The 25,922-nt window shown below is 36.8% G+C and overlaps 2 protein-coding genes across 2 annotated transcripts in view; one reads left to right on the forward strand and one right to left on the reverse strand.

Annotated features, from left to right (window-relative positions):
• LRRIQ1 (leucine rich repeats and IQ motif containing 1) overlaps positions 1-4,018 on the reverse strand; it is a gene marked incomplete at both ends in the record, with an annotated part of 104,665 nt that extends 100,647 nt beyond the window's left edge. Inside the window, 5 exons of the mRNA XM_084268803.1 lie at positions 36-265; positions 931-1,036; positions 1,539-1,633; positions 2,610-2,721; positions 3,893-4,018. Coding sequence (XP_084124929.1) covers positions 36-265; positions 931-1,036; positions 1,539-1,633; positions 2,610-2,721; positions 3,893-4,018 — 669 coding nt within the window. The remainder of the gene's footprint in view (positions 1-35; positions 266-930; positions 1,037-1,538; positions 1,634-2,609; positions 2,722-3,892) is intronic.
• A 4,585-nt stretch (positions 4,019-8,603) lies between these two features.
• TSPAN19 (tetraspanin 19) lies at positions 8,604-18,572 on the forward strand (the record flags this gene model as incomplete). Its single annotated transcript, XM_084263916.1, has 8 exons — positions 8,604-8,669; positions 8,755-8,827; positions 10,442-10,572; positions 11,595-11,669; positions 13,196-13,306; positions 15,736-15,879; positions 17,255-17,338; positions 18,433-18,572. The coding sequence occupies 8 exons, from the start codon at positions 8,604-8,606 to the stop codon at positions 18,502-18,504; spliced, it is 756 nt and encodes a 251-aa protein (XP_084120042.1). The 3' UTR covers positions 18,505-18,572.
• Positions 18,573-25,922: the final 7,350 nt, after the last annotated feature.

Raw genomic sequence — 25,922 nt, forward strand, 5'->3', positions numbered from 1 at the left:
GATGGGAACAGACTGACTTTGATATCATTAATTACCTTATGAAGAAGCTCTAATTTTATTCTTTCTCTCTCTAATTCCTCCAGATGCTTCACCCTTCTAGCGTGTTCCTCTTCATTCTGTTTTTCCTGTGCTTCCCTCTCTGCTTTCCACTTTTTCCTCTTCTCATCTTCAAGATCCTTTTGCCTTTTCTCCCACTGCTCAAATTCTTGTCTACATTTTTCTTCTACTTCATGAAAAGTGAGGCTTATGCTCATTTCAGCATCAGCTACAAATTCGTAATAAATCAAGCAAACCTCTTATTTAATTTCTTGACAAGCACTGGGGAACATTAAACAATCTTAAAAAATCGAGAAAAAAAAGAAAAAGGTTCTGTGCTGATAGAGCCAGCAATATATATCTTCAAGGAAATGAGAACCACATGAGCCTTTCCTATCAGTGACATTATCATGACGTACACTTACTGACTCTGCTAGAATGATGCTTATTTTACCAATGTGTATTTCAGGATTACACTTCTGTGGCTATCAGCAAAGGTTTTATAACTGAGGCACTCCACCACAAAACATGCAAAGGCTGTGGAGAAGGGAAACATTCCCAGCCAAAGTGACTATAAAAAAAATACAAGCAGTTGTGTCCAAAACACAACCAATCTGGTTACCACTTGAATTCATAATTATTTAAATAATTTTTTGGTAGTGGTTTTTTTTTTGAAACAAATTTCTACCAAGACATTAAAGACTAGGATAACTTTGTTACCCTGAAATGAGATAGAAGCATGGGCATCTGTTCATGAAGTATCAAAATCTTTTCTATACTGTAACATGTAATTCTTTACCAAGAATATTATGATACTCATGAAAACAGAAAAGCAAGAAACAGCAATATGATGCAAAAGATCCACTCCACCAAATGATTAATGTGTTTTCTTACCTGTCAGAAAATGGTCATCAGTGACCACATCATCACTGGTAGACTGACTACTATAACTAGGTGGTGCAGCAATCTGCAAGTCTTCATTTTCAATTTCAGAAAGTACCTAACAGAGTTTAAGATTGCCATAAAGAAGCAAGAAACAAAATTTCTAAGTGTACCATTATAAAAATCTTCCAGAACAAGGATAATCTTTTTATCATATGACAGGTACAATAAAAGAGAATTTAACATTGATGGGAATCCTTAGACATTGAATAATGCAGGCATGTAAGTAAAAATATTACTTAACAGAGTAATAAATATTGGAGTACCAAAATACATAATCTTTTTATGTGGCTTTTTAAAAAAATATTTTACATTTTGACTTAGAAAAAATAATGGTTTGTGTTTGGGATCTGTTTCACTTTCTGTGGAACTAAGTATTATATTTGTGCATGAATATATGGCATATAAGCAACCCATCTTAATACCTTACAGATAGTCTGACAGAATCTAAAATGAACACATCTATGGGTCTCCTTAGGAGACCAACGAAGCAACTGGAAATTATCTAGATCGCATAATAGAATTTTGTTCACTGTAAATCCAGTTTAAATAGAAAATACCCTTATTTTAAATTGTTCTGGATCTTCATTGTATTCAGAAGCCAATTCTGCCAAGTAATCTGAAGCAGGGCAAGAAACTACTCCACAAATGTTACCTAAAGAAGAAATAAATATATCATTTAGTATACAGAGACAAAATCCCTTGCCAGTGCTCAGTTCTACTCTGTACTGCTTAACTACTATATTTCTTTAAACTGAAGCATCTTTTCCTTTAAAACTCTTAACACATACCCCCTACAAATTTTACTCAAATATATATGGGAATCATTTGTCTCTATTAAAAGCAACAAATACATGTAACTGAAATGGACATGATGATATTGCAAGAATCCAGTGACAGCAAATATGAAAGAGAATTACGATGCAGAAAAAATTTTGTGTAGAAAAATATAGTAGACATTGTATCAGATAGGTCAAAAACTGACAAAGAACTAAAAAAAATAGTGAAGAGTAAATGTCCATTAAAAAAAAAAGAAAACTTCCTCAAATATCTAAAATGTATAGACAATACTGAACTTTTGTTCACAAATCATGTTACACTAAATGAGTATAAAACCTAAATTGACATAAAAAACTAGATGGAACAGACAATACTAGCTCTCTGGCATATAAAGTATGAGCTTGGCTTCAGTCACACAGATCTCACAGCAATATTGTTACCATTGACAAGGTCATTTCATTCAATGCTAGCTTGGATATCTTTAAAGACAGATTTTAAATATATGCTGTGCAGTCCGATTATATCTGTACTCTTAACTTGAGGTCCTAGTGACTTCATTTCACGTTCTCGTGAATAGTCAGGCCTGGGCCTTGTTTCAGAGATTGCTCCCACAACGTGCCTTGTTCTATGGTTCAGCATCAGATGAATTTAAAAAAAAAATCAATCCATACTCAGATGCTAATCCTAGAAGACAGCATTGCATGTTTTTTTCAGCATGCATTCAGAAGCTGATGCAATAGCTTTCACTGCTTGCCCTATTTAAAAGCTTGCACTGTTTTACTGATGATTGGTAGTCTAACTTCCACTGGCAATACCAAGTGCATAAATACATATACTGTGATACAGCTTACTTGTAGTCTCTTCATCTTCTAAGTCTTGCAGTATAAGCTTTTCAGCATCTTGATTTCTACTCTTTATAAAGTTTACATAGGAGATAACTGATTCTGGCAAGTCATCTGAAATCTAGAAAGCAAATAAGTTTGACATAAATTCTAGATTTTCATCTCACTGGCATAAAGAGAGGTAAATTCTTGGCATGCAAGAATGAAGACTCATTCTGGCTTCCCCTACAGAGCACTGACGGAGATGTAGCAACAATTGCTACCAAAATTGTTCCCGATACCTACGCTCTTCCCATTGTCCTATCACCCAATGAATAATTCTCATTTTTAATTACATTCTAATTCAATTTTGATTGACAAACATTTTAATAACTTCCACTATCTTCAGAAACATGTTTCAATTAAAACTGTTTTTTTCTAATTTTGTTGGACCAAGAAATTAAGGAAAAGGTTGAAACAAAACTTAATGAATATGTGTGATGCACATGATCCTTTCCTTTAAAATGTTCAGACTCTTCAAAAAACAATTTTAAATTTAATATTTTTTAAAGCATGCATGTAAATTAGATGCTTCAATTTGCTTTACTACATAGATAATTTCTATTCAAAAGACTGTCTTTTACTGCAAGGATTTGGGACTGCCTTCTTTCTGTGTAAATTGAGGTAGACATTGCTGGCATTCAGTACATGGGTGCATAAATAATTACCACTGATGCCTTTGCTTATCTTTATATCATATTAAACATATCATTTATGGTTAAATACAAATATCATATATCCTAATAGCCTATTGCAACCAATCCTTTTGTATGAGTCTGAAAAATTAAAATAACTGAAAAGGACCCAGATAACTGATTAGATTTAAGAGGAAAATCTTTCCCCAACATAAGATGTCATGCAAAATAGAGGACTTGGAGCACCAATTTACATGAAATTAATTTCAGGAAGTCTTGAAACATAACACACTTTCTTGTAAGATTTAAATAGAGATTTAAATGAAGAGTCATTGGTTTATTCATCCAGATCTAATCCACCTCAGCTTTAGTAAAATCTTACAGCAGCAGCAGATTCTGATTTTCTCCCTTAAGCAGAACGCTGATATTCATCTCTTTGATTGCCTTTTCATCACTGAGGTTACAATTTTTTATGAAGCAATAATACTGGGACCACTTTTGAGAAGAAATCCTCAGGTTAGGTACATCAGAAAAAAGTTCATTCATCAGATAGGCTTTCCAGTGCCTGTTCCACTTTCAAGCAGAAAACGAAGTAGCTTTAGACCATTGAATACTTACTGTCTCACTGTCACTCAAAGCTTCATCTGATACCTCTGTGTCAGAATAATCTTCAAAGGAAGAAACACCGATTTTGCTTAATTCAATTTCTATTTCTTTTTCAATTCCTTCACTATCTTCTGACATTCTACTTTCCACAGTGCCTTATCTGCTTTCAAAGCTACACAAAGAAAATATTAACTTTCATCACTTCACGAACCAAAATAAATTGGGTGCTGATTTGATGTAAGTTTATTTAAAAGTACTGATTGAATAGTTGTCTTAAAACAAGAAAAGAAACAACAGAAGTCTGTTCTGAACACCTCACTTTCTAGCAACAAACAAACAATAAGAAAAGTGTTAGCTCGTGATAAGAAAATCCTTCCCCTCGGTCTACACCTCTAAATTTTGCAAGATTAGCAAATCTGAATATTAAAAACCTCTGCCTGCTCTCTACTCCCCATGGACAGTGTCAGCGCTATGATCCAAGCCTCACAAGAATGGGGTTTGGGGTTGGGGTTTGGGTTCCCCCCCCCCCCCCCGCCAATAGCTGGGGGAAAAGAAAAAAAAAAGCTTCAAATAAAAAATACATATTAATAATTACAAAATAAGGCCAAGACTTTAGAAAGCACTCGATGAAGTTGTAATGTTACAGAGAAAACAGTGCAGCGATGCAAACAGCGAGAAATTACCTAACCCACACAAGTAATGACTCGTAGATGGATCCCGGTAGGATAGGAAGGGGTCCCTTTGCGCGTCCCCCAACCCCCTCCTTCCACAACCCGGACCCATCTCCTTACCCCTAGCCCCAGTTAGTGGACAGGGGAGGCAGCCTAAAACCGCTACATGACAGGCAGCGAGCAAGTTCCTCGCTGGCTCCTGGAGTCATAGAAGGGACATGCCGGGCAGATCTCAGCCGCCAAGGTATGAAGCAGCCGCTCGCTGAGAGAAACTACACCTCCCAGAGGGCGTCGGGGCTAGGAGGCCGTTTGCCCGCCGAGGGGCCACCCCTTTGCATGCTGGGAGCTGTAGTCCGCCGCTCAAGGCACCCATTGCCCTCCGGTCCCCGCGATCTACTACCCTGTAGCTACTCACTTCTTGTTCAAGTGGAGCTTCCATCGGAGCCCACACCTTCCTGACAGCCTCCGGAGACAGCCCGCCCCTCCGCCCTGATGCGCGACAGCCCTGAACAACCCCCCGGTTAAGTCCTCCACGGCGAGAGCCCCGCCACCGCGCTGTTAAACCGGGACCGTCACCACAGCAACGGGAAGCCGCGGCTCGGAAGGCAAGCGGGAGGATCCAAACTTGGCGAGAGGCTTTCGTTTCGCGCCCGTGCGGCGCGTGGCGGTTCCCTTCGGGAGGGTGCTGTGTCGCCGTCGTCAGCGTGGGGCGAAACACCTCCCAATCTTTAAATTATTTTAAGCAATGGACTGGAATTTAGTGTTCAGCATAGACTGGAATCAGCATCTATTTGAAAGAAAAAAAAAAGAGTAAAATAGACCAAAGTACAATAAAGGTTGATTAAAATCCCATGGTTTTGCTCCCGGTTTGCCTGGAGAACTCTAGAGGCATGGAATATGCAAACCTGCCAGACAGCATCCCCTCAGCCTTCACACGTGGTGGCTGGAAAGGCTGGTGGTTGGCTGGCATTTGGCTGGCATTCACCTGGCCCGTGACAGGGCCTGAGTGGGGCAGGCTGGGCCTGGGCTGGTTAGCCTGGCCAGGGTGCCTACCTGTGCCACAGGCTGGGAACACAAAAATAATCGTTAAAAAGTTCAGAGAAAGGCACACACAAATTATTTGAGAGCTGGAGAAAATGTCCAGTAAGAGCATTAAAGACTCCACATGATTCAGTCTAGCAAAAGTGGTGTGAGGCTTAGACAATCAGCACTGTTGTGAGCAATGGGAAGGATCACCAAGTGGTGGTGGGGGGATTGTCCTGTCTAACGTGTTCAAAATGCAATACCCTTCTGAAAGACACGTGGATGTTAACCACAAGCTACTGGAGTCAAGGGCAACAGTCTACCATTTTCTCACCTGTACTATGGGTAAGTAAGACACTTAATGGCAACTGATCCACTTGAAATCCACCGTTACACTGCCTGGATGCCTGGTACTTTAAAAAATTATGTAACCAAGGAACTTTTCAGTGTGGTTGTATCTTCATGAACTGAGTTGAACGGGCACTTGGTGCTTGTTTTGTAATGTGAGTTATGCTGTGATCATGGTGACTGAAGACCATGGGCACCATGTCATGCACTGAGCAAACAACTTTGCCTGTAAAAAAACCCATGTCTTTTTTAAGAAAAACCCACAACTTCACCTATAAATAAGAGAGGCCCATTGCCTGTATCCAGGAAGTCAGCATTGACCACAGAAGAAAACTTAACTGTTGCAAGGATGTGGTTAAGTTAGAGTTGAGGAAGAAATGCAGTGTTATAAGGCTGCGCTCTTTAAGGTAGGATGGAAATATTCAGAAGTGGTAAGGATTTTCATGTGAAGTAGCAATGTAATGTAAAATGTATGTTGTTTTATAATGATAATATTTCTATTTTCCAGATGAGATAAACTGCATTGTTATTGTTGCTATTATTAAAATGTCTCAAAATTAAGCAATGAAATTGCATAGTTGTTACAACAGAACTATTGCAGGTGCCCGTTTTCAAGTGAAGTATGTAACTGTAAAGGGATTTTTACTAGAACCATGCATCGCACCAATGTTTTAGTACACTTTGGTTTTGAAAATTCTGATGAAGTGTAATTCCTCTTAAAAGTAGTGGATCTTCTTCAGAAAAAGTACAAAACCAGGTATGTAATACAGTCTGTAAGTTTACACGGTGCACTACTAACTGAAATCCACTCTGGGGCTAGTCTGAGAAGCTTATAGCTTTCTTCAATCTGTAATTCAGCAGCAGCAGTTTTCTACTCCTGGCAATGACAGGACAGGCAAAGTTTGTATTTGCTGAATCTTTTCTTCTAATCAACACATTTGATACATACATAATGCATGTTTTGTGTGCAAATTAAGTTGTTCACACAAGGTATTTTTTGACTGCAGCAGCTTTATATTTGGTTTTTTTTTCTGTTTTAAGAATAACAGAAGACATAACTTCTTATTGTAATCAATCTGTAGTAATTCTGAGAGGGGTCAAGACAAATTCCTTTCAAACAGATCCCTTTGCTTCAGAAAATACTTTCAGAAGACTACCCCTATGCTGGTTATGTTCACACGTCTGTGCATGTTTGTGTGCCTGCCTGCTTTATACCTGTACAACTGCAGTCAGTTGCTATTGCTGAAGCCATTGTCTAACACTGTTGCTCTTGGATTCCTGTCAGCTTGTGCCACAAAGCCAGACAGATCAAAATGACAGAGTATGTTTACGGAAGAGGCGAGGCAGGTGAAAGGGAACATGATGTGGGGTATATGTGAGTTCCACTCACTGTGCAAAAATCTTGATAGGCCCTAAAGATACAGTGTCCAATTGCTACAATAATAGTAATGATAAAAAGAAAAATAAGTCCTGCATCAGAGAGTTTACAGTACTGGGGATGTGGGGGTGATTGGGAGATTCACTTAAAAAATGTAAAGTATACTCCAGGGTTTAGTAAAAGACAGTTGGTAGCACAGTTCAACAGCTCTCATGTCATGGCTTAGCTAGAACTATGTGCTGGATTACACTGAAATCATTAGGGTATGTCTGCTGTTTTTAACAAAAATTGAATCAGGATGTGTAGACAAAGGAGGTCTTCTATCTTTACTACAGCTCTCCCTCTTCATTTCAGCTGAAATGGTTACAGTAAAATCAAATGTGACATGAATCGAGTTGTCATGCAGCTGCAAAAATCCATTGTGTAGCCCTACCCTTACTGGTCGAAGGCCAGACAAGAAATATCTAAATAATGTAACTTTGTCTGATAAGTACATTGTGATTGTTAAAAGCTGAAATTTAACTGATACTTTACTAGTTCAGTCAGCAAACCACAAAGACCCATTTGGACTTGCCAAAAGTAAAAGGTAACTAGAGGGAAGGTAATTCCAGCAGGGGAAATTGTGACTATCAACTTCTGGATGACCCAGCCCAATTATATCACCTACTCAAAAGGTAAAGATGGAGAAAAGAACTGAGCACACATTCTACTTTGCATGCTAGATGAATAATTCTAAACCAAACATTTAACAGAATCCATATGTATTAGAAAGATTAATAAGTTAATTTTTCATTAATAAATAACCAGTGATTTGGAGCTTCAGTGTGCTGTCTTGGGACAGACACCAATACCTGCACAAATATGCAGATATGTGTATATTGCACATGGGGTAAAGAAACCCCAAGGTTTTGGACAACAGTATCCTTAATAACTAGTAAACCAAGTGTATTGAAGAATATAAGGACAAGTGTATAACAGGCTATGTAACTGTTGCCATCTCTGAAATTTAAATCTTCCTACATATAGGCTGCAGCAAAATGTCTTTGGTAGTAAAGAAAAAGAAGCTAAAAAAAGAAATTAATGTGTACAATATAACTTTAGAGGCCATTGAGACCAGACATCATCCTGATGCTTCTACTGTTGCGACTTTTCCTTTTGTTCAATGTGTCAGAAGACTGTTTATAAAATATTATCTGAATCAAATAAATCACACTGTAACTAACAGGCTTAGCTATAGCTGTTTCATATTGAACTGAATTTATGATTATATTTTCAGCTGTGATTCCTAACTGAGAACAGAAGAATGGAAATAAGAGATAAGGTGCTAGTACAGAAGTACTACTTAAATGTCTTCAATGGAGTTTTCTTGGTAAAAATTCTGTTTTCTTTTTCTTAGTGACTTCAATTATTGTTTTAATGTTTTAAATTAAGACAATAATTCTCCTGTTTTTCAGGTGCTGGGTCTTATGCTTTTAACATTTGGCCTGTGGCTTTTATTTGACAGAAACAATTTATTCAGTGTGTTATGTGAGTATAAATAGAATTCTTCCTTTGTTTCACATGACTGCAGGATAAATCAACAGCAACGTTGATCAATTTTTTTCTTCACAAGGTGGCAGTATTGGATTGAAATGTATAGGTTATTTCTTTTCTGTTGTCTGTATTTTCCATCATTAGACAGTATGATTATGAAGATAAGGGAAAATATACATCAGTGTGTCTAAAATTTGTATATGATAATAATTTATATAATTTATTTCTATTAGTGTACTGCTTATAGGTGAATCACTGAAATATATATCAGCTCTATTGATCTTTGCTTTATATAATTAGCAGACTGCATTTGGCCTGCATTTGAAAAGATTATAGGTCCTTTTGGTGGATATTTGGGTGGAATGAACACTTTGGGCCTCTCCATATAGATAGTTATTTTTTCCCAAACTATCTATCAAATTGTTTCACAGAGAAGTAAGTTTTGGTCATTGTCCTGGTTTTGGCTGGGACAGAGTTAATTTTCTTCCTAGCAACTGGTACTGCTGTGTTTTGGATTTAGGAAGAGAATAATGTTAATAAAATACTAATATTGCAATTTTTGCCAAGCAGTTGTGGACTTTTTAGCTTTTCATGCTGCCCTACCAGTGAGAAGGTGGGGGTGGCCAAGAAGCTGGGATGGGACACATCTGACCTCAACTGGCCAAAAGAATATTTCATACCATATGGTGTCATATTCAGTTGGCTGGGACAGAGACAAAGCTCAGGAACTAGCTGAACATCAGTTTCTGGTGGTGAGCAATTGTGCTGTTCATCACTTGTTCTGTAGATCAGCCTCAACATCATTATCATCTTCTTTTTCTGTCCTATTAAACTGCCTTTATCTCAACCCATGAGTTTTACCTTTTTCTGTTCAATTCTCTTCCCCATCCCACTGTGTGGGTGTGGATGTGGATGTGGATGTGTCTAAGTGTGTGAGTGTACAGCTGTGTGGTTGTTTTAGCTGCCTGCTGGGTTAAACCAGAACAGTCACATCACAACAGCCATTGTCTTACAGAATAGTCTGCCTTGGCTATGTTAAGGAACATCAGTTCCCAACTGATGGAGTGGGAACCATTCAATACAGCCGTTCTGGGATGAAGCATTTTAGATAGAAGTAATGAAAACCCCTGCTGCTTTCCATATCTATGCAAAAATAGTTAAAGTGGAAAGGGGAAAGTGGCTGGTCACAAAGAAGAAGGATGGCTGTGAATTAGAGAATGGGTATAATGAGAACTAAAAAAATTAGTGCCCATGTAGGCTTTGTACATATGCTACTACTTTTTGGCAAACAGGAGAAATCTGTAAACTTGTAATTGTTCTCTGATTTCATCGTTAGTGGTTCACATTGGTCAGTTGAGTATGTTCTGTTGATATCTTGTGTGTTGTTACCATCCTCTGAATTTATGAAAATAGATCTTTTTTTTTTTTCTGTAACTGTAGATAGCACAAGTAACAATAATACCCTTTAATCATTCTATTATTTCCAACCTTTCAGTAGTGACATTTCAAAGATTTCATTGTTTTTCTGGAATAAATTTTCTAAGTGGAAGCCTCAAAAAAAAAAAAAAAGGAAAAAAGAAGTGACAGTATGAATGTATTGTGTTACAGTTTCTTCAGGTGAAAACCAGCTACTGACATATATTTCTTGTATATTACTTGGAATTGGATCTGCTATTAGTTTTACATCAGCTGTGGGATTCCTTGGAAGTGTTAAGGAAATCAAATGTCTGCTACTTACAGTAAGTATAAATCAGACTCCAACTTTTTCATAAAATGAAAGGGAGCTTTGTGTGCATGCTGCTATGATCCTGTCTTGATGTTGTGATTTCTACATACAGCTCTTAACAAACCTGTGGATAGAAAGATATATTTATATAAAATCCTGTCTCAAATGAAATGAACCTGAACATCCTTCCATATCACTGTATGAATGTTTTTGATGACAAAACACTTGCAGTTTCATGCAGCAAAGATTTTAATCACTGTATTTATTGACTTACTTGGTTTATAATTATTTTAGTATTGAAACTGCAGAGTAACTATCTCTCAGTATGTGCTCACATGCTTAGCATGTACTGAAGAAATAAAGAAAGTCTGCCCCAAAATATTGCAGGGTGAAGGCACAGGCAACTATGGTGTGGCTACAGTATCAAAACAAAAGAGTGATTAAAAAGCTGTTACCTCTATAGACCTACTTGGATACTGCACATTTATCTATAATTCCTGCTAAGGGAAGAACACTCAAATTTCTGAAAAATTACACTGGAACTATACATTCTTATGATAGCTTTGATTGCATTTTTTCCTTTGTCCATTGTTTGTTGCCAATCTTTTTGAGTGACGTGTTTTAGACTATGTGAAGGCTGAAGCAGTGAACTGTTCTACTGATTCATTTGTTAAGCACTACAAAGAACAGCTGGCACAGCAGTGAGAGGAGCCCAGGTGCTGTAACCAGGAATTTGTTCCTCCTTCCTTCCTGTTTCCGCCCTAGGCATTTAGTGTTGGCCTCACCATTTATTAGATGATGAAAGAGAAAGAAGTGTCTAATTTTCAACTGCCATGGAAATATCTAGTATCATATATAAATATGCATATTTATGTCAAGTATCATATATATATATATAAACTATTTTTACTTTTGTTGGAATTGCTCTAAATAATGCTCATGAAGGATTATAAATGAACTTCTGGATTTTTTTGTTTTATTGCTCACTTGTTCAGTAGTTTAGACATAATTTGTTGGTTGGGGTTTTTTTTTCAGTATATGAGTTTTCAAATCCTGGTGTTTGTTATCCAGATGGCAATATTGGTGCTGATATTTGTGAAGAAAGAAGAGGTAGGTAAATAAATTATGTGAGATTGCTGATAATTTCAAAATAGATTCTTGCAATTAATTAAAAAATTCTAATAGATCTACCTGTTGATCAGGCATAACAGAAGATGTGGAAAGTTATAATTTGAGGAATTCAGCATGGTTCATTAGTTGTAAAGGGGAGTGCATGGAAATAGAGTTCAAGTTTCTCTTTTGCAACTAAACATCCTCTCCCTGTCCAGGAATGTGGAACCAACAATGTTAGGGACAGTTATATCCCTTTTTGAGGTTCCCAGCAGGTCCCTCTTTCCTGGACATTAGCAGAGGTAGGAGAAAGCATTAGATGCTAACCTGTGTCTGCTAGCAGATGATAACAGTTGTCCACTGTGCAATTGATAGAGGGAGTCATTCGTATCATGGAATGCAGATAGCTTGAGCAGTCTTCACAGGATTATGTGGAAGGTAGTCTGTACTGAATCCATACTGGTCCACTCACTTCCCTATTCTGTAATTCCAAAATATATAGTTTGAGAAAACCTCTCATGACACTGGTCTCATGAGGTTCATGTAGTTCTCCAAATCCTGCTGCTAGTCAGGCAGGTTACTGGACAAATAAACAAGTTTTACTCCATCAAAGTGAACCTGTATCATCAAGATTTCTTCACTAAATGGTAATTTATAATGATAGAGTTATCTCTGTTTTATATGATGGATTTACATATTAAAGATTTGAACTGTCAGGAATGATGCATTCTGGAATCAGCTATTTGTGCTAAGAAAACTGGTTGAAAGATTGCAATTAAATTTATTTTAATTGCACTTGATCTCAACTTTAATTAAGTGTTGCTGAGTATTATAAATGATGGTAACATCATCATTCATTGTGCAAGCTTTTGAATTTTATTTTTAGGATGGCTGTAGCAAGGGGAATAAGTTGGAGAATTAAACCTTTCAATGGCCTGGGAATTCTCCTCTACATATATTCCCTGCTACTTTCACTATAAGAGTCTTTGTGATCAGTTTGTCCACTTCAGTTATTGTTGATGGTTATTTAACAGTCTCTGCAAAGATTATCTAGGGCCTACATGAGCTGCTAACTCCCCTAGTCCAAAGCAACACAGTTCCCAGCCACTTTGTATGGTGCTCACACAAGTTTGCATCATATTAGGTATAGCATCAATTTTGGTTTTGTGCTTATTCTTGTATGGTGTGTGATTATTAAAAATGAGAGGCAAGACTTAGTATTTCATGGCAGATCAGGTGCACCCAAAGTATGTTCCCTGGATCTTTTGGCTCCATTTGGGCCAATCACTTTCTGTCTACCTGTGGTATATATGTGATTTGGGTCACTTCATTATCTTCCCCTTCTGCTTTAAATGTTCCTTTTAGTGCAGTGGTTATGGCATGTCATAGATTGTATTTGATAAACTGATTAGAATGCTGCTGCTTGCAAGTAACCTGTGAAGAAACCTGATTATCAGTAGAAGATCAAGGATTTTACTGTCCATCCACACTTTTACCAATATGCATTTACCAAAATTTATGAACAGGTCCATAATCAATGGAACAACAGAATTGATGAAGTTATTTCTGAATATGGAAATGAGAGTCTGGCTGAACAGGAACCTGTGTGGAACATTCTGAATGCTGTGCAGCAAAAAGTAAGAAAAAACCCCAAAATACTACATCAACCAAAAAATATTTATACCAATCAGAACTTAGTTCTAAAAACCCAAATCCTTTAGTAAAGGTTTATTTTTTCAAGATCTGCTGCCAATATCTGATGTCAGTGGGCAGATTCCTTGCTGTTACATGGATTATTATGAATGAGATTAGGTTTTTGGAGGACTTGTCAATGTATGTACGAGCAGACAGTTCCAGTCACTGAAATGTACTGCAGCTGAAAAAACAATGGGTTTCCTAATATCTTTGACAGTGTTAGACACCATGAAGCACTGTCTGCTTAGGTCTCAAGGCTGACCTGAACCATGGACAAGCAGAGATGCTGTTATGAGGTCAAAGCAGAGCTACTCCTGCAAGAGCATTTGAATGGATATTGCATTAAGACAGTCTCAGAAATAATTCTTAAAGCCTCATATGAACTTGAAAATAAATACTTTCAGCACACATATTTAATTATTAATCATAATAATTTTTGTTGGCCTGGCAGCATGTAATTTGTTTCCTTTTTTAAGAAAAGTCCGTTAAAGCTTTTGCAGAGGATCAATCTTCTGGAATTTTTTTTTTTTTTGGGCCAGTATCCCTTCAAATTAATTCTGCATCATGAGATTTTAATTACAGACACTGCAACTTAACATTTTAATATAGTTTAATATACTTCTAGAGGCTAGATGTTATTCCTTTAGTATGACTTTTTGCAGAGGTGAGTTCCATAGTTCTTGACAAACGCTGAAGATAATTTATGATTCCAGATAACTCATAAAGCACATATGTCTAGACTCCAGATTACAAATGTATTTCTAATGTATATTTAAAGGCTGTTCTTTGAAAATCCAGTCTTCTCTCATTGGATTCATGGTTTCTCTAGTGATTAATTGTGACCTCATTATGTCAATGGTGCAGCTAGACTATGTGCTGATCTACTCGAGCTCAGTTTCACTGAACTGTTCTGGGAGCATAGATTTCAGCAAGGCTACCTACTCACCACCTACTGTGTTAGCATGTTTGAATTATGGCATACCTCAAAGTCCTGGGTATATTTTGCTGTTGCACCTAAGCAAGATAAAATGATATTATACCATAAAATCATAAGTCATAAAGGTGAACTCTAATCACACTTACAAATGAAAGCTACCATCCCCAAGTCTTATGGTATGTGTTTCCAGCTCAACAACCTCATCAGTGTCTGCCATGAGAAAAATAAAAAGTCTAAGCTTATGAATAGTATTAGAGAAGAGCTAGAGTCTGATATATTAATGGTTAAATTTAATGTCCAACTTAAACCTAGTGATGCTTTTGCTGAACTTAAAGGGTTGTTGAAATTGAATGTTTTTACAGAGAAAGGACAGTTTTTGCTGTTATCTAATTTTTTTAAAATTTAGAAGCAGTATATTTTGGATTGAGTCTTCAAAACATCAAATGAGGTGCTTTTGTTTAGCATCTCTAAGCCAAAATATGGCGGACTTTTCATCCCACAAACAAACAAGCAAAGACCAACACAACAAAAACAGTTATTTATGAAGTTTCATCCTGATTCAGAATGAAAAACTCCTTGAATTTCTTACATGACAACTCCATTCTCCAAGCTGTTGGGGCTTGTTTAGGTTTTGTGCTACTGGTATTGAAACAGATTATTGAGAAGACCTAGCTGACAATCCATTTGAACAGGTACAGTATTTACTTTGTGCTTTGAGTTTGATCTGTGTGTTCACAGGAGATGAAGTGCTGCTAAAACACAAGTTGAAGTAAGACGATCTTTCTAGATCTTCTCTTGCTAAGAGTGGAGAATATTTGCAGATACTTTGGAAGTGACAAAGGAGCAACTAAAAAACTTCTTAATTCTGGTCCTTATTTAAGTTCCTAGATCAGAGCAAAACAGTTTCTGTATTTTTAACTGTATTTATTAAAATTCTGATAAAATCTGCCCCCCATATACTGCATTCATTATGAAACCACATTCATTATGTTTTTCCAATATTTTTTTTTCATTCTTCTTTTTGTTGTGCTTCACAGTGAAGACGTCCTCAATTTAGCTTACACAATTTCTACACTGAATTTACTTTGAAAGGTTAAGGGGGGTAGCCAGTTTGGGTTTGGAATTTTTTTTCTATGTTTCCATGTGTTCTAGAATAATTCAGAGTCTAAAAGAAAGTTAATTTCAAAAGTATGTGTTAATATCATATTCTTTTTTCTATCACATCCTGTAATGTCCACTGCATATAATGGGAAATTCTATGTACACAAGAGTGAAACGTCCTCTGCAAAAACTTCTATCTACTAAATGCAGAGGGACACTACCTAGATAATTTAATCAACTAAATCAATAGCTAGCCCTTATTGGGGTGGCAGTTCCTCTGTGTGATGCTCTTTATCTGCGTTGGAGTTACATGTTACAGGATTTCTATTCTAGATGCAATGCTGTGGAAGATACAATGTCACACAGTGGGAAAAGAATAAAAACAAGGAAAATCATACTCAGATCCCATGTTCATGCATAAAATCTAGTGTGAAGAAATGGTTTTGTGATGTCCCAAAGTATTCAACATACAGTATGGTAAGAAATTTTTTAAAAGAAAAAAAGTCCTGAAGATTGTAACTTTTGCTACTAACTCGTCTTTGGGAAAAAACTGTAAAAAGTTTTCCACCAAGACTTGGCTTACAAATGCTAAAATATTAATAAGATTAATTGTTTTGTCTTTGGTCACTCTGAAATGACCTTTTACTCATTAGGTGTCAGTCATGTAGGCAGTTCTAAATTAAGGGTATTTCAAGAAAACAGGAGTTGTGAATATCACATATCAATAACACAGGGACATTTAGTAGTGGTTTAAGAAGTAGTAAGCATCTTGGCATTCAGAAATCCATGCTGTGCAATTCAGTGGTGATAATGGAAAGTGACAGTATATAAAAAGTATGCAGTGAATTTTCCACTAGTGGTTCCTACTCATTATTTATAGAATATCAGCAACATCTCCACCTCTTAGTATTCTCTGATTCCATTGCATCTTCGACATGTTAAAGGATAAGAGGAATGAGCAAGGCATTGATATATGAGATGTGTTTCCTAAGACCAGTTCTTGCTAGCATTTATATGTCTTAATATCAAGGGACTAGTTTGCACAGGAGCATCATATATCATCACTTGATTACAGAAAACTGGAGCAAAGCAATACGTATTATGCTCTTCTATAAACCCTCCAGTGTTAATAGAACTATCCAATGGAACAAAAATTCAATGGCCAAAGGTTGTTTCCTGACAATTCAGGACAGTAAATAGTAGGAAGGATGTTGTCAAATAGCATCTGGCATTGTCTTCCTTCACTCATTACTTTAGAATTGTTCCTTGTTCCTACAAACCCTTGTCACATTTAAAAAATCACTTCAAAATATAGAGAGCATTCCTTTATATGTGTCATTACATTTATGGCTGGTTTAAGCTATGTAGTAATTTATAATTTATTTTTAAAAGCAATATAATAAGAATAGACCATAATCTGGAAAATATGTGTGTCCATTTCAGGATGTATGAGAATCAGGGAAAACTTGAAAATATTCTTTCAGGCATTTACTTGCAAGATAGTCTCTCAGTTATACTCACATAAAAGCAAATTCCCATTTAATTAAGTCACAAGCTCTGGAACATTTCCATAGAAAAATATCAGATTTACTGATCTGGAATGTTTCCATACAGAGACATTGGATTTACTTAAGAACAATCTGTTTAGTTCAGATAATTTTTAAAGATTTATAGCTAACTCTCTGCATTACACATTGTTGATGTATTTGGGTTTTGGCAAGTAAATATCAGAACCCATCACAGCACACAGAAAGTTCTATTCTATACATTTAAAAATATATATTCTTATAAAAATGCAATATGAATTCTAAAGTTGATTTTTTTTTTAGTCTGTTCATCTCTACTTGCTTAGGGATGTGAAAAATTTTTAAATGCATGGTTTGAAAACAATATTTTGATCTTAACTGCAATTACTGTCAGCCTGCTAATTATACAGGTAAGAGTACTTTTAAGCAAAGTTTACAAAATATTGATATTCTGTTGGTGGTAAAAAACCAATTCAGTGCCATTTAGCTTTGTCACACTCTCCAAAATTTTATCATTTTCCCTTAATTTTAACTAGAAGTAAGATCAAGCCATATTTACCAACAAACTGATATATTCCAGCATCATCACAGACGTTGGTGTCCAAAGTTTGTTGAATGAAATGTTTCATCTGACTGGTGAAAGCAAACAGAATTGCAAGCACAGGAAGCAGTTGAAGAGAATTTAAACTCTATAGAGCAAAAAACCTCTGTTGTCCTCTGTTTGCACAGATCCTAGTCCATGAATATGCTAAATAATACAAAATCATGAAAATGCTCCCCCCATATATCCATGAGAAAAAATTATTGGGTGAAAAAGGATTAAAGCTTTCACTGTCCAAGCAATCTTGTATGAATTGCAACAAGAATTGATTGTTCATTCCACAAACAGCCTGAAGGTTGAGTACCATAGAGCAAGCAGAAGGATTCTTGATAATATCTAAAAAATATGAGTTTGAAAATGAGATGAGTTCATTTTTACCCAGAGAACTGAAAGGATCATGTATTTTTCTTCTTCCATATGTAGTACCTTCCCACAGAGGTAGGTAGTAAAAGCATTCCAGCTATAGAGTGGTGCAGTTCAGTAGTGAAAATTTTTCTCATTCATTCTCATCTAATCTTCACTAGCCCAGTACTTGTGCTTCTCATAATCTTCAGTATACTATCACTGACACCTTGTCAGCTGTGAAAGAGCTGTTATCCACATTCAAGAGGCTAAGACCGAGATTCATAGGGCACTGAGACACTTAACTGAATTATGTGCCACTTGAAATCGATTTCAAGACACTGCTGTGGATGTGGGCCCAAGAGACTTGCTGGAGGTCACACAGCGACCCTGTACCAGAGTAGAGAATTCAGCTTCTGTCTTCATCACATGTCATTACTCTTTATAACCTTCTGTGTTGTCATTCGTGGGAGACAGGTTAGCAGTCAGATTGACTCTGTCATGAGTGAGTATCAAAAACTTCTTAGCTGTTTTTAAATCACTTTTTTTTTATGTTCTCAGATATTTTTGATCAGACTAACCCATCAGCTTTTTAGAATCATCAGAAAGAACAATATTTGGCCAAATGAGTGAAGTCTTCTGAACATTGCTATGGTGCAAGAATTACATGATTTGACATCTGCAGTCACTGGCATATTAACATGTGGACTTCAATACATTTGTTTATTGTTCATGGCTCTGGGTATGGCAGTATCCTACAAATTTATGTGTGTTAAAGTCTGAAGCACTATGTCTTTTACTAGGTGGTTAATAAAACTTCTTGATAAGCTGAAAAGTAGTTTCCTGAGGCTCTGGAATAACTCGTTCAGGGTGTTGCAAATAGTATCCTGCACTTTGAAACAGAAGGAAACCTTTACAAGGTTCAGTCAAGAAATGCATTTACTAAACCTTGCCAATAATTCTTTAGACCTTTACCTTTTCTTCCAGTCCTCTGTTTTGTCCTGGCCTGTTATGGAATTTAATCACCAAAATTTAACTTCTCCCTTATAAATGACTCGTATCAGCTCTTTTCTAAGAAGTTTTGTAGACGTTTTTAATTCTTGCTGGATGGCTCTTAATATTAATTAAATCTACTGGGTTTAGTGGTTCAGGTGGAGTAAGCTTGAAACCTTAAAACATTCTTTATCCCCTGTGCAGTGAGGTGATCTTGAATGTCTTGAGAAAAATGGAGGAAGGTGTGATATTACAAGCTTAGGTGGTAGCATTGTTAATTTTTTTGCCCTGAAACTTCCCATTTCAGTAATCCATTTTTGCTTATAAGTTTGGTAACTTCTTTTTATGTAGTCTAAAAAATCGCCATTTCAAGTGCCTGCCACAAGCTGAATTTCTTAGCGAACTTCAAATAAAAGAAATGTGTCGATTCAGAGGTGAATGGCATGCTTGTAGCAGAATCTGTATTCTAAACTTGTATTTTTTCTTCTGCCACCAGCAAAAGTCTAAGGAACACAGTAATGAAGCCTCTCCTCCCACTCAGTGGTTTATTTGCATTAAGAATGGCAGATACCTGTTACTGTGGTGTCATAATGAATTGAGAGATTTTAATCTTGGTTTTGATATAATTCAGTCTAAGAATATAGTTTGAGGAGGCTATTAAATCATAATTAAACAAGGTTTTTTTTCAGTAGTCTTAATTTTGTACTTTACAGAGTATTTCAGAAAACTAAGATCAAGAATCCGAATTTTATTTAGTAAATTTCATTGCAAAATATAAAGATAACCTAACTTAATTGTAAGAAATGTTACATTTAAAAATCCCAACAATCTGGTAAAATAACAGAAGGTAATTTTTCATTAGAAAGTAGATCCATTTCATTGAATATCTTTGTGATACAGAGCAGGATATAACAATTTTTTTCACTTACTTTTTTCCATGCATCTAATATTCAAAATTGAAGCTAAATACAGAATCATAGAATCATACAGTACCATACAGGTTCAAGTGGACAGAACCATACAGGCTCAAGTGGACATTTGGGGACTACATAGTCCAGTCCCCTGCTCAAAGCAGGTCTGCTTAGATCAGGTTGTCCAAGGCCATATGCAGGTGAGTGTTGAGTATCTCCAGGGATGGATATCTCACAGTCACTTCAGGGAAGCTGTTCCAGCATTTGACCACCCTCACAGTGAGAATTTTCTTCCTTACATCTCCCTTACATCAGTGTGAAGTAGCTTCTGCAGAAGAGGGGTGGCCAGCAGGGACAGGGAGGGGATTGTCCCTCTCTACTCTGCCCTCGTGAGGTCCCATCTGGAGTACTATGTCCAGATCTGGGGCCTGCAATACAAGAAAGATATAGAACTGATAAAGAGGGTTCAGAGGAGGCCACGAAGATGATTCGAGGGCTGGAGCACCTCCCCTACGAAGAGAGGCTGAGGGAGCTGGGCTTGTTCAGCCTGGAGAAGAGAACGTTGAGGGGGGGTCCCTTCCAACCTATGCTGTTCTATGATTCTATATACAAATACATCTATTCAATCCACACAGGGTGGTTGCATCTAGGTCTAATAAACACCTATTCATGTTTCTTTGGTTTGTCATATTTAAAATAATTACTTATGCACTGCCCCTGTTTTAGAAGGATGTTAAGGATAGGATTAAGGATTATCTGGGTAAATGCAGCCACGTTAAAGCTTGACAGTATGCTAGCGTATGTGGAGAGTAAGGTACACCCGTAGAGCAATTCCTCCTACTTTTCCTAGGTGGGTATTATAGAATGACATCCTCTGAAAGTACCATTCTTTTTCTAGTTTGAGTGAGAGGCTAGTTTCACTGGCTTACAGTTTCTACAACTTGAAATGGTTAACACTAGATTAATTTTGATCCAAATTTAATATTATGTAGTCAGGAATTCATCGGGCCTCAGATAAAGTCACCTGTAGAATCTGAATTTGTTCCTAATGTACCTGTACTATAAAAGGGTTGTCAATTATGTGCTCACATTCTGGCTTTCAACAGTAAGCTAAAAATCACATTCTGTAAAATTATATTTTTTCCTGTACACAGATATTATTTTAGGATTAATAGAAGCAGCTGCTTTGTCCTCAGTGACAGTTTGGCATGCCCAAGTGAGAGGTGAATGTGCTTCAACATGTAAGAAAACACTGCACAACACCTACCAAGACCTGTCATCAACATTCCAAATAAAATGTGTGCACTGGCTGCTGCTAGAATTTCCAGCAAGCACACAGATCATTAGATAATAGACATATGTGTGTGCAAAAGGAGTTTATATATAAAATCGGCAATACTGGCACACAGGCTGCTGGTGCTTATCAAGAATAATTATTAAAAACTTTGTTTAGTAATATGGTAACATTTAGAAAAGGAATAAGTAAGAATAGAGGAGAAAATGTATAGGATGGAAAATTAAAACTTTATTTTAATGTTTTCAGATAAGGAAATGTAAACGAGTGTTTGCCAGTTTGTGCAATGCTGGTAGGTAGACACTAGAGGACACAGAGAGCTTAAGAATTACACAGGACATAGAAAAATAACCGCAAAATTTACAGAATGCCATAATGTACACACTTTTTACATAGTTCACACTATGTCAAATATTGAGTAAGTCTCATAGCCATGAGGTGCAGCGCTGTCAGAGAACACAATGTCCAGTTACAGAGTGCTTCATTGGGCTGCCATGGGAAACAACTCACAGCAGTGGTTTTATTGAGCATCTGCAGGCTCAGTAAGGTAACAAGCTCATGTAAAAGTATCATATCACCAAAATTAGACATCCCAAACACAATTATTAGTGTGAGAGTGCAGGGGGAAATCCTAGCTGCATAAATTCCCTATACAAATAAGCAAAGTGAGGAAAGAGCGTGGTTACAGAGTCACTTCCATGTGGCCTAAAAGCACTCTGTGGCTAAAGAGATGGTCCCACTGTCTTTATGTTCAAGACAAACAGAACAGAATTGTTCTGAAACAAATAAAAAATTGTATTTATTTGGTTTGCAGGTACATCACCGCACAGCTCAACTCCTGAGGGAAGAGGCTGCAGTTCCCACAGGGCTTTTATCATTTGTGCTGGGTACTTATTCAGTTCTGTGAATGTCATGTGTATGTTCTGAATGGGAGAGTACTCTAACACTTTAGATAAAGCTACTCCAGTACAAAAGTCACAGGAAAAAGATCCAAATGTTCTAAATGTTAGATTGGGCTAGAACAGGCCGGAAAATTTCAGGTATTACCTCCAAGAATTTGAGGATCCAAGCTCAAAAGAACAAGAGAGATCTAAGAGTTAATTTGTAATGAAAAGTTATTTGTAATGAAAAGTGGAAATCACTTTGTAATAGTAGAGTACTAGGACAATATTATCCATCAACAAACAGAAAAAGAAATGTCTAGCATGAGAATAAAAAAGGAAAAAGTAAGGCATGAACAGCCTTTTTTTTTTTCTTTTTTCTAATGGGTCAGTTTCTATCTCTTTGAATAATCACTAGCCAAGATCCCATTCTTCATTCTAATAAAAATATTTAGAATTCTAAAAAGAGTACAGTAAATAATATTCTTTTTGCTTTAACAGATGTAGTGACATTAACATATGATCCCAGTGATCTAATGATATTTCAAAATGAAAGGTGACCTTTCTTTCTTTAAAGAACATTCTTAAGCCTCAATTATGCTAAATACACATGCAGACAGTCCTGCACAATGCTTTGATCACACAACTTATGGAATTTATCCCTTATGACAATAAGGTGATTAGAACAAATTGTGTATTGCATATTCTGTAAAACAAAGCTGCTCAGCTCGATTCTCATTGTGTATTTTGCCTTGGAAATAATATATATTTATATTTCAGTTTTCCCCAGTCTGAAATATTTTTAAGTAAATAATTGTTATTTAATATTGACGTAAATAGTTTCCTAAAGTAAAGGTTTGGTTTTTTTTTCATTCCAAATCAACTAGATAAAGCATATCACTATCTTAAAAGACAGAAATTCTTTCCCCCCCCCCTGTAAATGGTTGGAATTTGGAGCTCATTAAATGAACTTTTAAAATTCTTCTGTCTGTAAATAAAAAGTAGTTTTCATACTCATTGACAGTTTCAAAACTTTGAAGTACTGCACAGTAACTATTTAGTTTACAGAAAGCATTGCCTTTTAGGTAAACACATTTTACACTTTGGCTTTATTTTACTTAAGACTTAGAGTATGTTAATTCCTAGGTTTTGTTGAATGTGTTGTAATACTTGATTTATTTCTTGATGTTTTATATTTTCATATGAGAATGGTTATTTCATTAACACTTCATTTGTAGTCCTCTTGGCTGAAAAGTTTACAGTAAAACATGTAGGCTTCAGGCTGGGGAGAGGAGAGCCACAGACTGAATTTTAAAAAAAATCTTGTATAAATTGGAGTTGGCGATACTGCACCTCTTAGGGTTTTGGTATAGCTGCAGCTGTTTTAAATTCATATTACTGTTTGGGTTCCCACTTAATCTGAATCTTTTCAGGCACAGCCCACCTCATTACTGCCACACACAATAGGGCACTTACTGCCTACAAACTGTAACTTTAGATCCAGAGAATGAGAGTTCAGTTGTAATGCATGGCCCTTTTTCTGTAAACTTTCTATTGGTATCATCGTACAAAACATACAATTTACCCAAATTCAATTCCATTCCAATGTGCCCAGAGGTCATGAAGTGCAGGGGGAACTTAGATGGCCTCTCAGAGTGGGCAAAGGGCATGACAACTTTACTAATGCTCAACATAGACAATGCCTGTGGGAAGCACAGCAAATGAGACAATTCCCACCTCTCTTGTTTTTGTTGAATGTAGGATAAAGGATATAATGATGTCCCAAATGGCTTGGTGTTGCTATCCCTATCCTCTCTGTTGTATGAAAAAATTCTAGGTGATTTACTGGAGACTTAGTCCTACTTAGATCTCTGCCTGTAGCTCCACACCTTCCCAGTGCTGGGGAAGATGCAGCTTTACTATGTGCCTCTCTGTCCTGTTTTGATATAGATTGCAAATGTCAACCTGAAGTATTGAAGTCTAGTACAGCACATGATTCTTAGATGTTATTTGTAGACCCCATGAAATAGCAATGAATGTCTGATATTGAAGAGCATCCTTCTAGTGGATAGTAACATCCATATTTTTGAATGGCTACCTCAGAACTCATTGTGGTTCTGGAAGGTCTGCAGCACAACTTGTCAAAGCACTGTTTCATTTAATAGTTATAGGTTCTGGACACAAAATATTGTTGCAGCATGTAAATGAAACATTTCCCAATGGCTCTTGAGTCTGTACTAGGATTTAGTGCTGAATTATTTAATGAACACAACTGTTACAACCTTCATGACCTTCACCTCTATTTTTCCTGGCCCAGTGTCCGTTACCATATCACATCCATCATGCTTTTAATAAGTTCCATTCATCAATCATTATCAGAGTGATGGAGATCTTAGGTTTTCTGTCTTATGTTTCTCATGCTTAGGTGGATTAGATACACCTTTAATGTTTCCATGAAACCAGCTTTGCTTCCTTCACTAATTCAGACACAGATACTTTCATTGAGCAGCTCAAAGAAATGGAATAAAAACTTTTTTGGTAACATTCCTACAATCACCACAGAAAGTAAAGGCAACAGGAAGCACAATTTAAATGTCCTTAGCCTCAATCTCACATGTATTTTGCTCCCTTAAGCAAGACCAAGTTGAAGCTTTTCTTGTGCTTGGGCATTCTAACCATTTCTTTTCTGTATGTCTTTCTAATAAGGGAATGTTTCCTCTAAGAGACTTTCTCCTATCCCCAGTCATCCATTTTCATGACTATAATAGGAACCTGAAGGTTCTCAAACCTTTCAAACCTTCCTCTTGCATGTCTGGTTGAGTTGAGAGTGGCAACAGATGAAAAGACAAAGGGAAGGAATGACAGGCAGACACTCAGGCAACGATGTGCCTGCATATCCCTGCATGTGCGCACACGCGTCCCCACGTGCACTCACACAGGCACACCATCCCAGCACGGATATGCAGCCAGTGCTCATGTTCCTAAGAAATCCAGATGAAGAGTTAGACTGTTAGCACACTTCCTAAATCAGCTGCCCCGTAGCTCTACTTAACATGATCTCCATGCTCATTGCGCTGGGGTGTGACTGTATGTAAACAGCTTGAAATCCTAGTAATATCTTCCTTTGCTAGAAAGGAAAGTATCCTTTCTCATTACCTTGGACAGATAGCTGTGTTCACTAATAACTTTCAAACCCTCAACATAACCCTGGTAAATTCAATAATCTGTGGGAACTCACACCAGCTAAGGGTCTGATCCCCGTGTTACAAAGGAGTTACATTTTAAAGAAACTAAACTAAAAGTAGCAGGGGTTATCCAATATTTTAAAAGCAAATAGCAGAGTATGCTCTTTCCAAAGTGCTGTGTCATGTCACTGCTAAAGATCACAGATTTCTTCATGATTCTTTCTTTTACGGACTAGCCCAAAGCCTCCAGGCTATGAGTGTTTTTCCCCCTACACAGACATTATGTTTTGCAGAAATAATAAATACAAATGAAAAGTTTAAGAGCAAACAGATTTAGAAAGCTGGCGCAGCTCTGCAAACAGAAAGGGAGAGAGGCCACTGGAATATTCCTCCATATGTCTTTATAGCCTTCTCAATTTCCTCCCCCTCAGAGACATTTATTTTAAGTATATCATGCATATATATCTATCGTTATATTAAAAAAATGCTGTAATTGGCTTCATAGCATATATTTCATTGTGTCCTGCATAGCTGTAAAAGCCAAAGAGGAAATTTCAGGAAGAGAAAGCCCAGGTTCTTTACCTCACACCAGTTCACATGGGCCTAACTCTACCATGTTTTGTGGTGTTCCTCAAGATGAACAGTGCAAGCTTGAATCACAAAGCTTTCTCCAGCTTTTTTTTGAGACTAGAGGAATGCCTAAAGAATTTAAGGCATGTATTCTCTTTGCTGCTTTCATAGCATTAGATGAATATTTGGTCATGTGTCAAAATGGGATGAGAACTTC

Source organism: Gallinula chloropus, assembly GCF_964237585.1.
Source record: "Gallinula chloropus genome assembly, chromosome: 1".
Taxonomy (NCBI): domain Eukaryota; kingdom Metazoa; phylum Chordata; class Aves; order Gruiformes; family Rallidae; genus Gallinula; species Gallinula chloropus.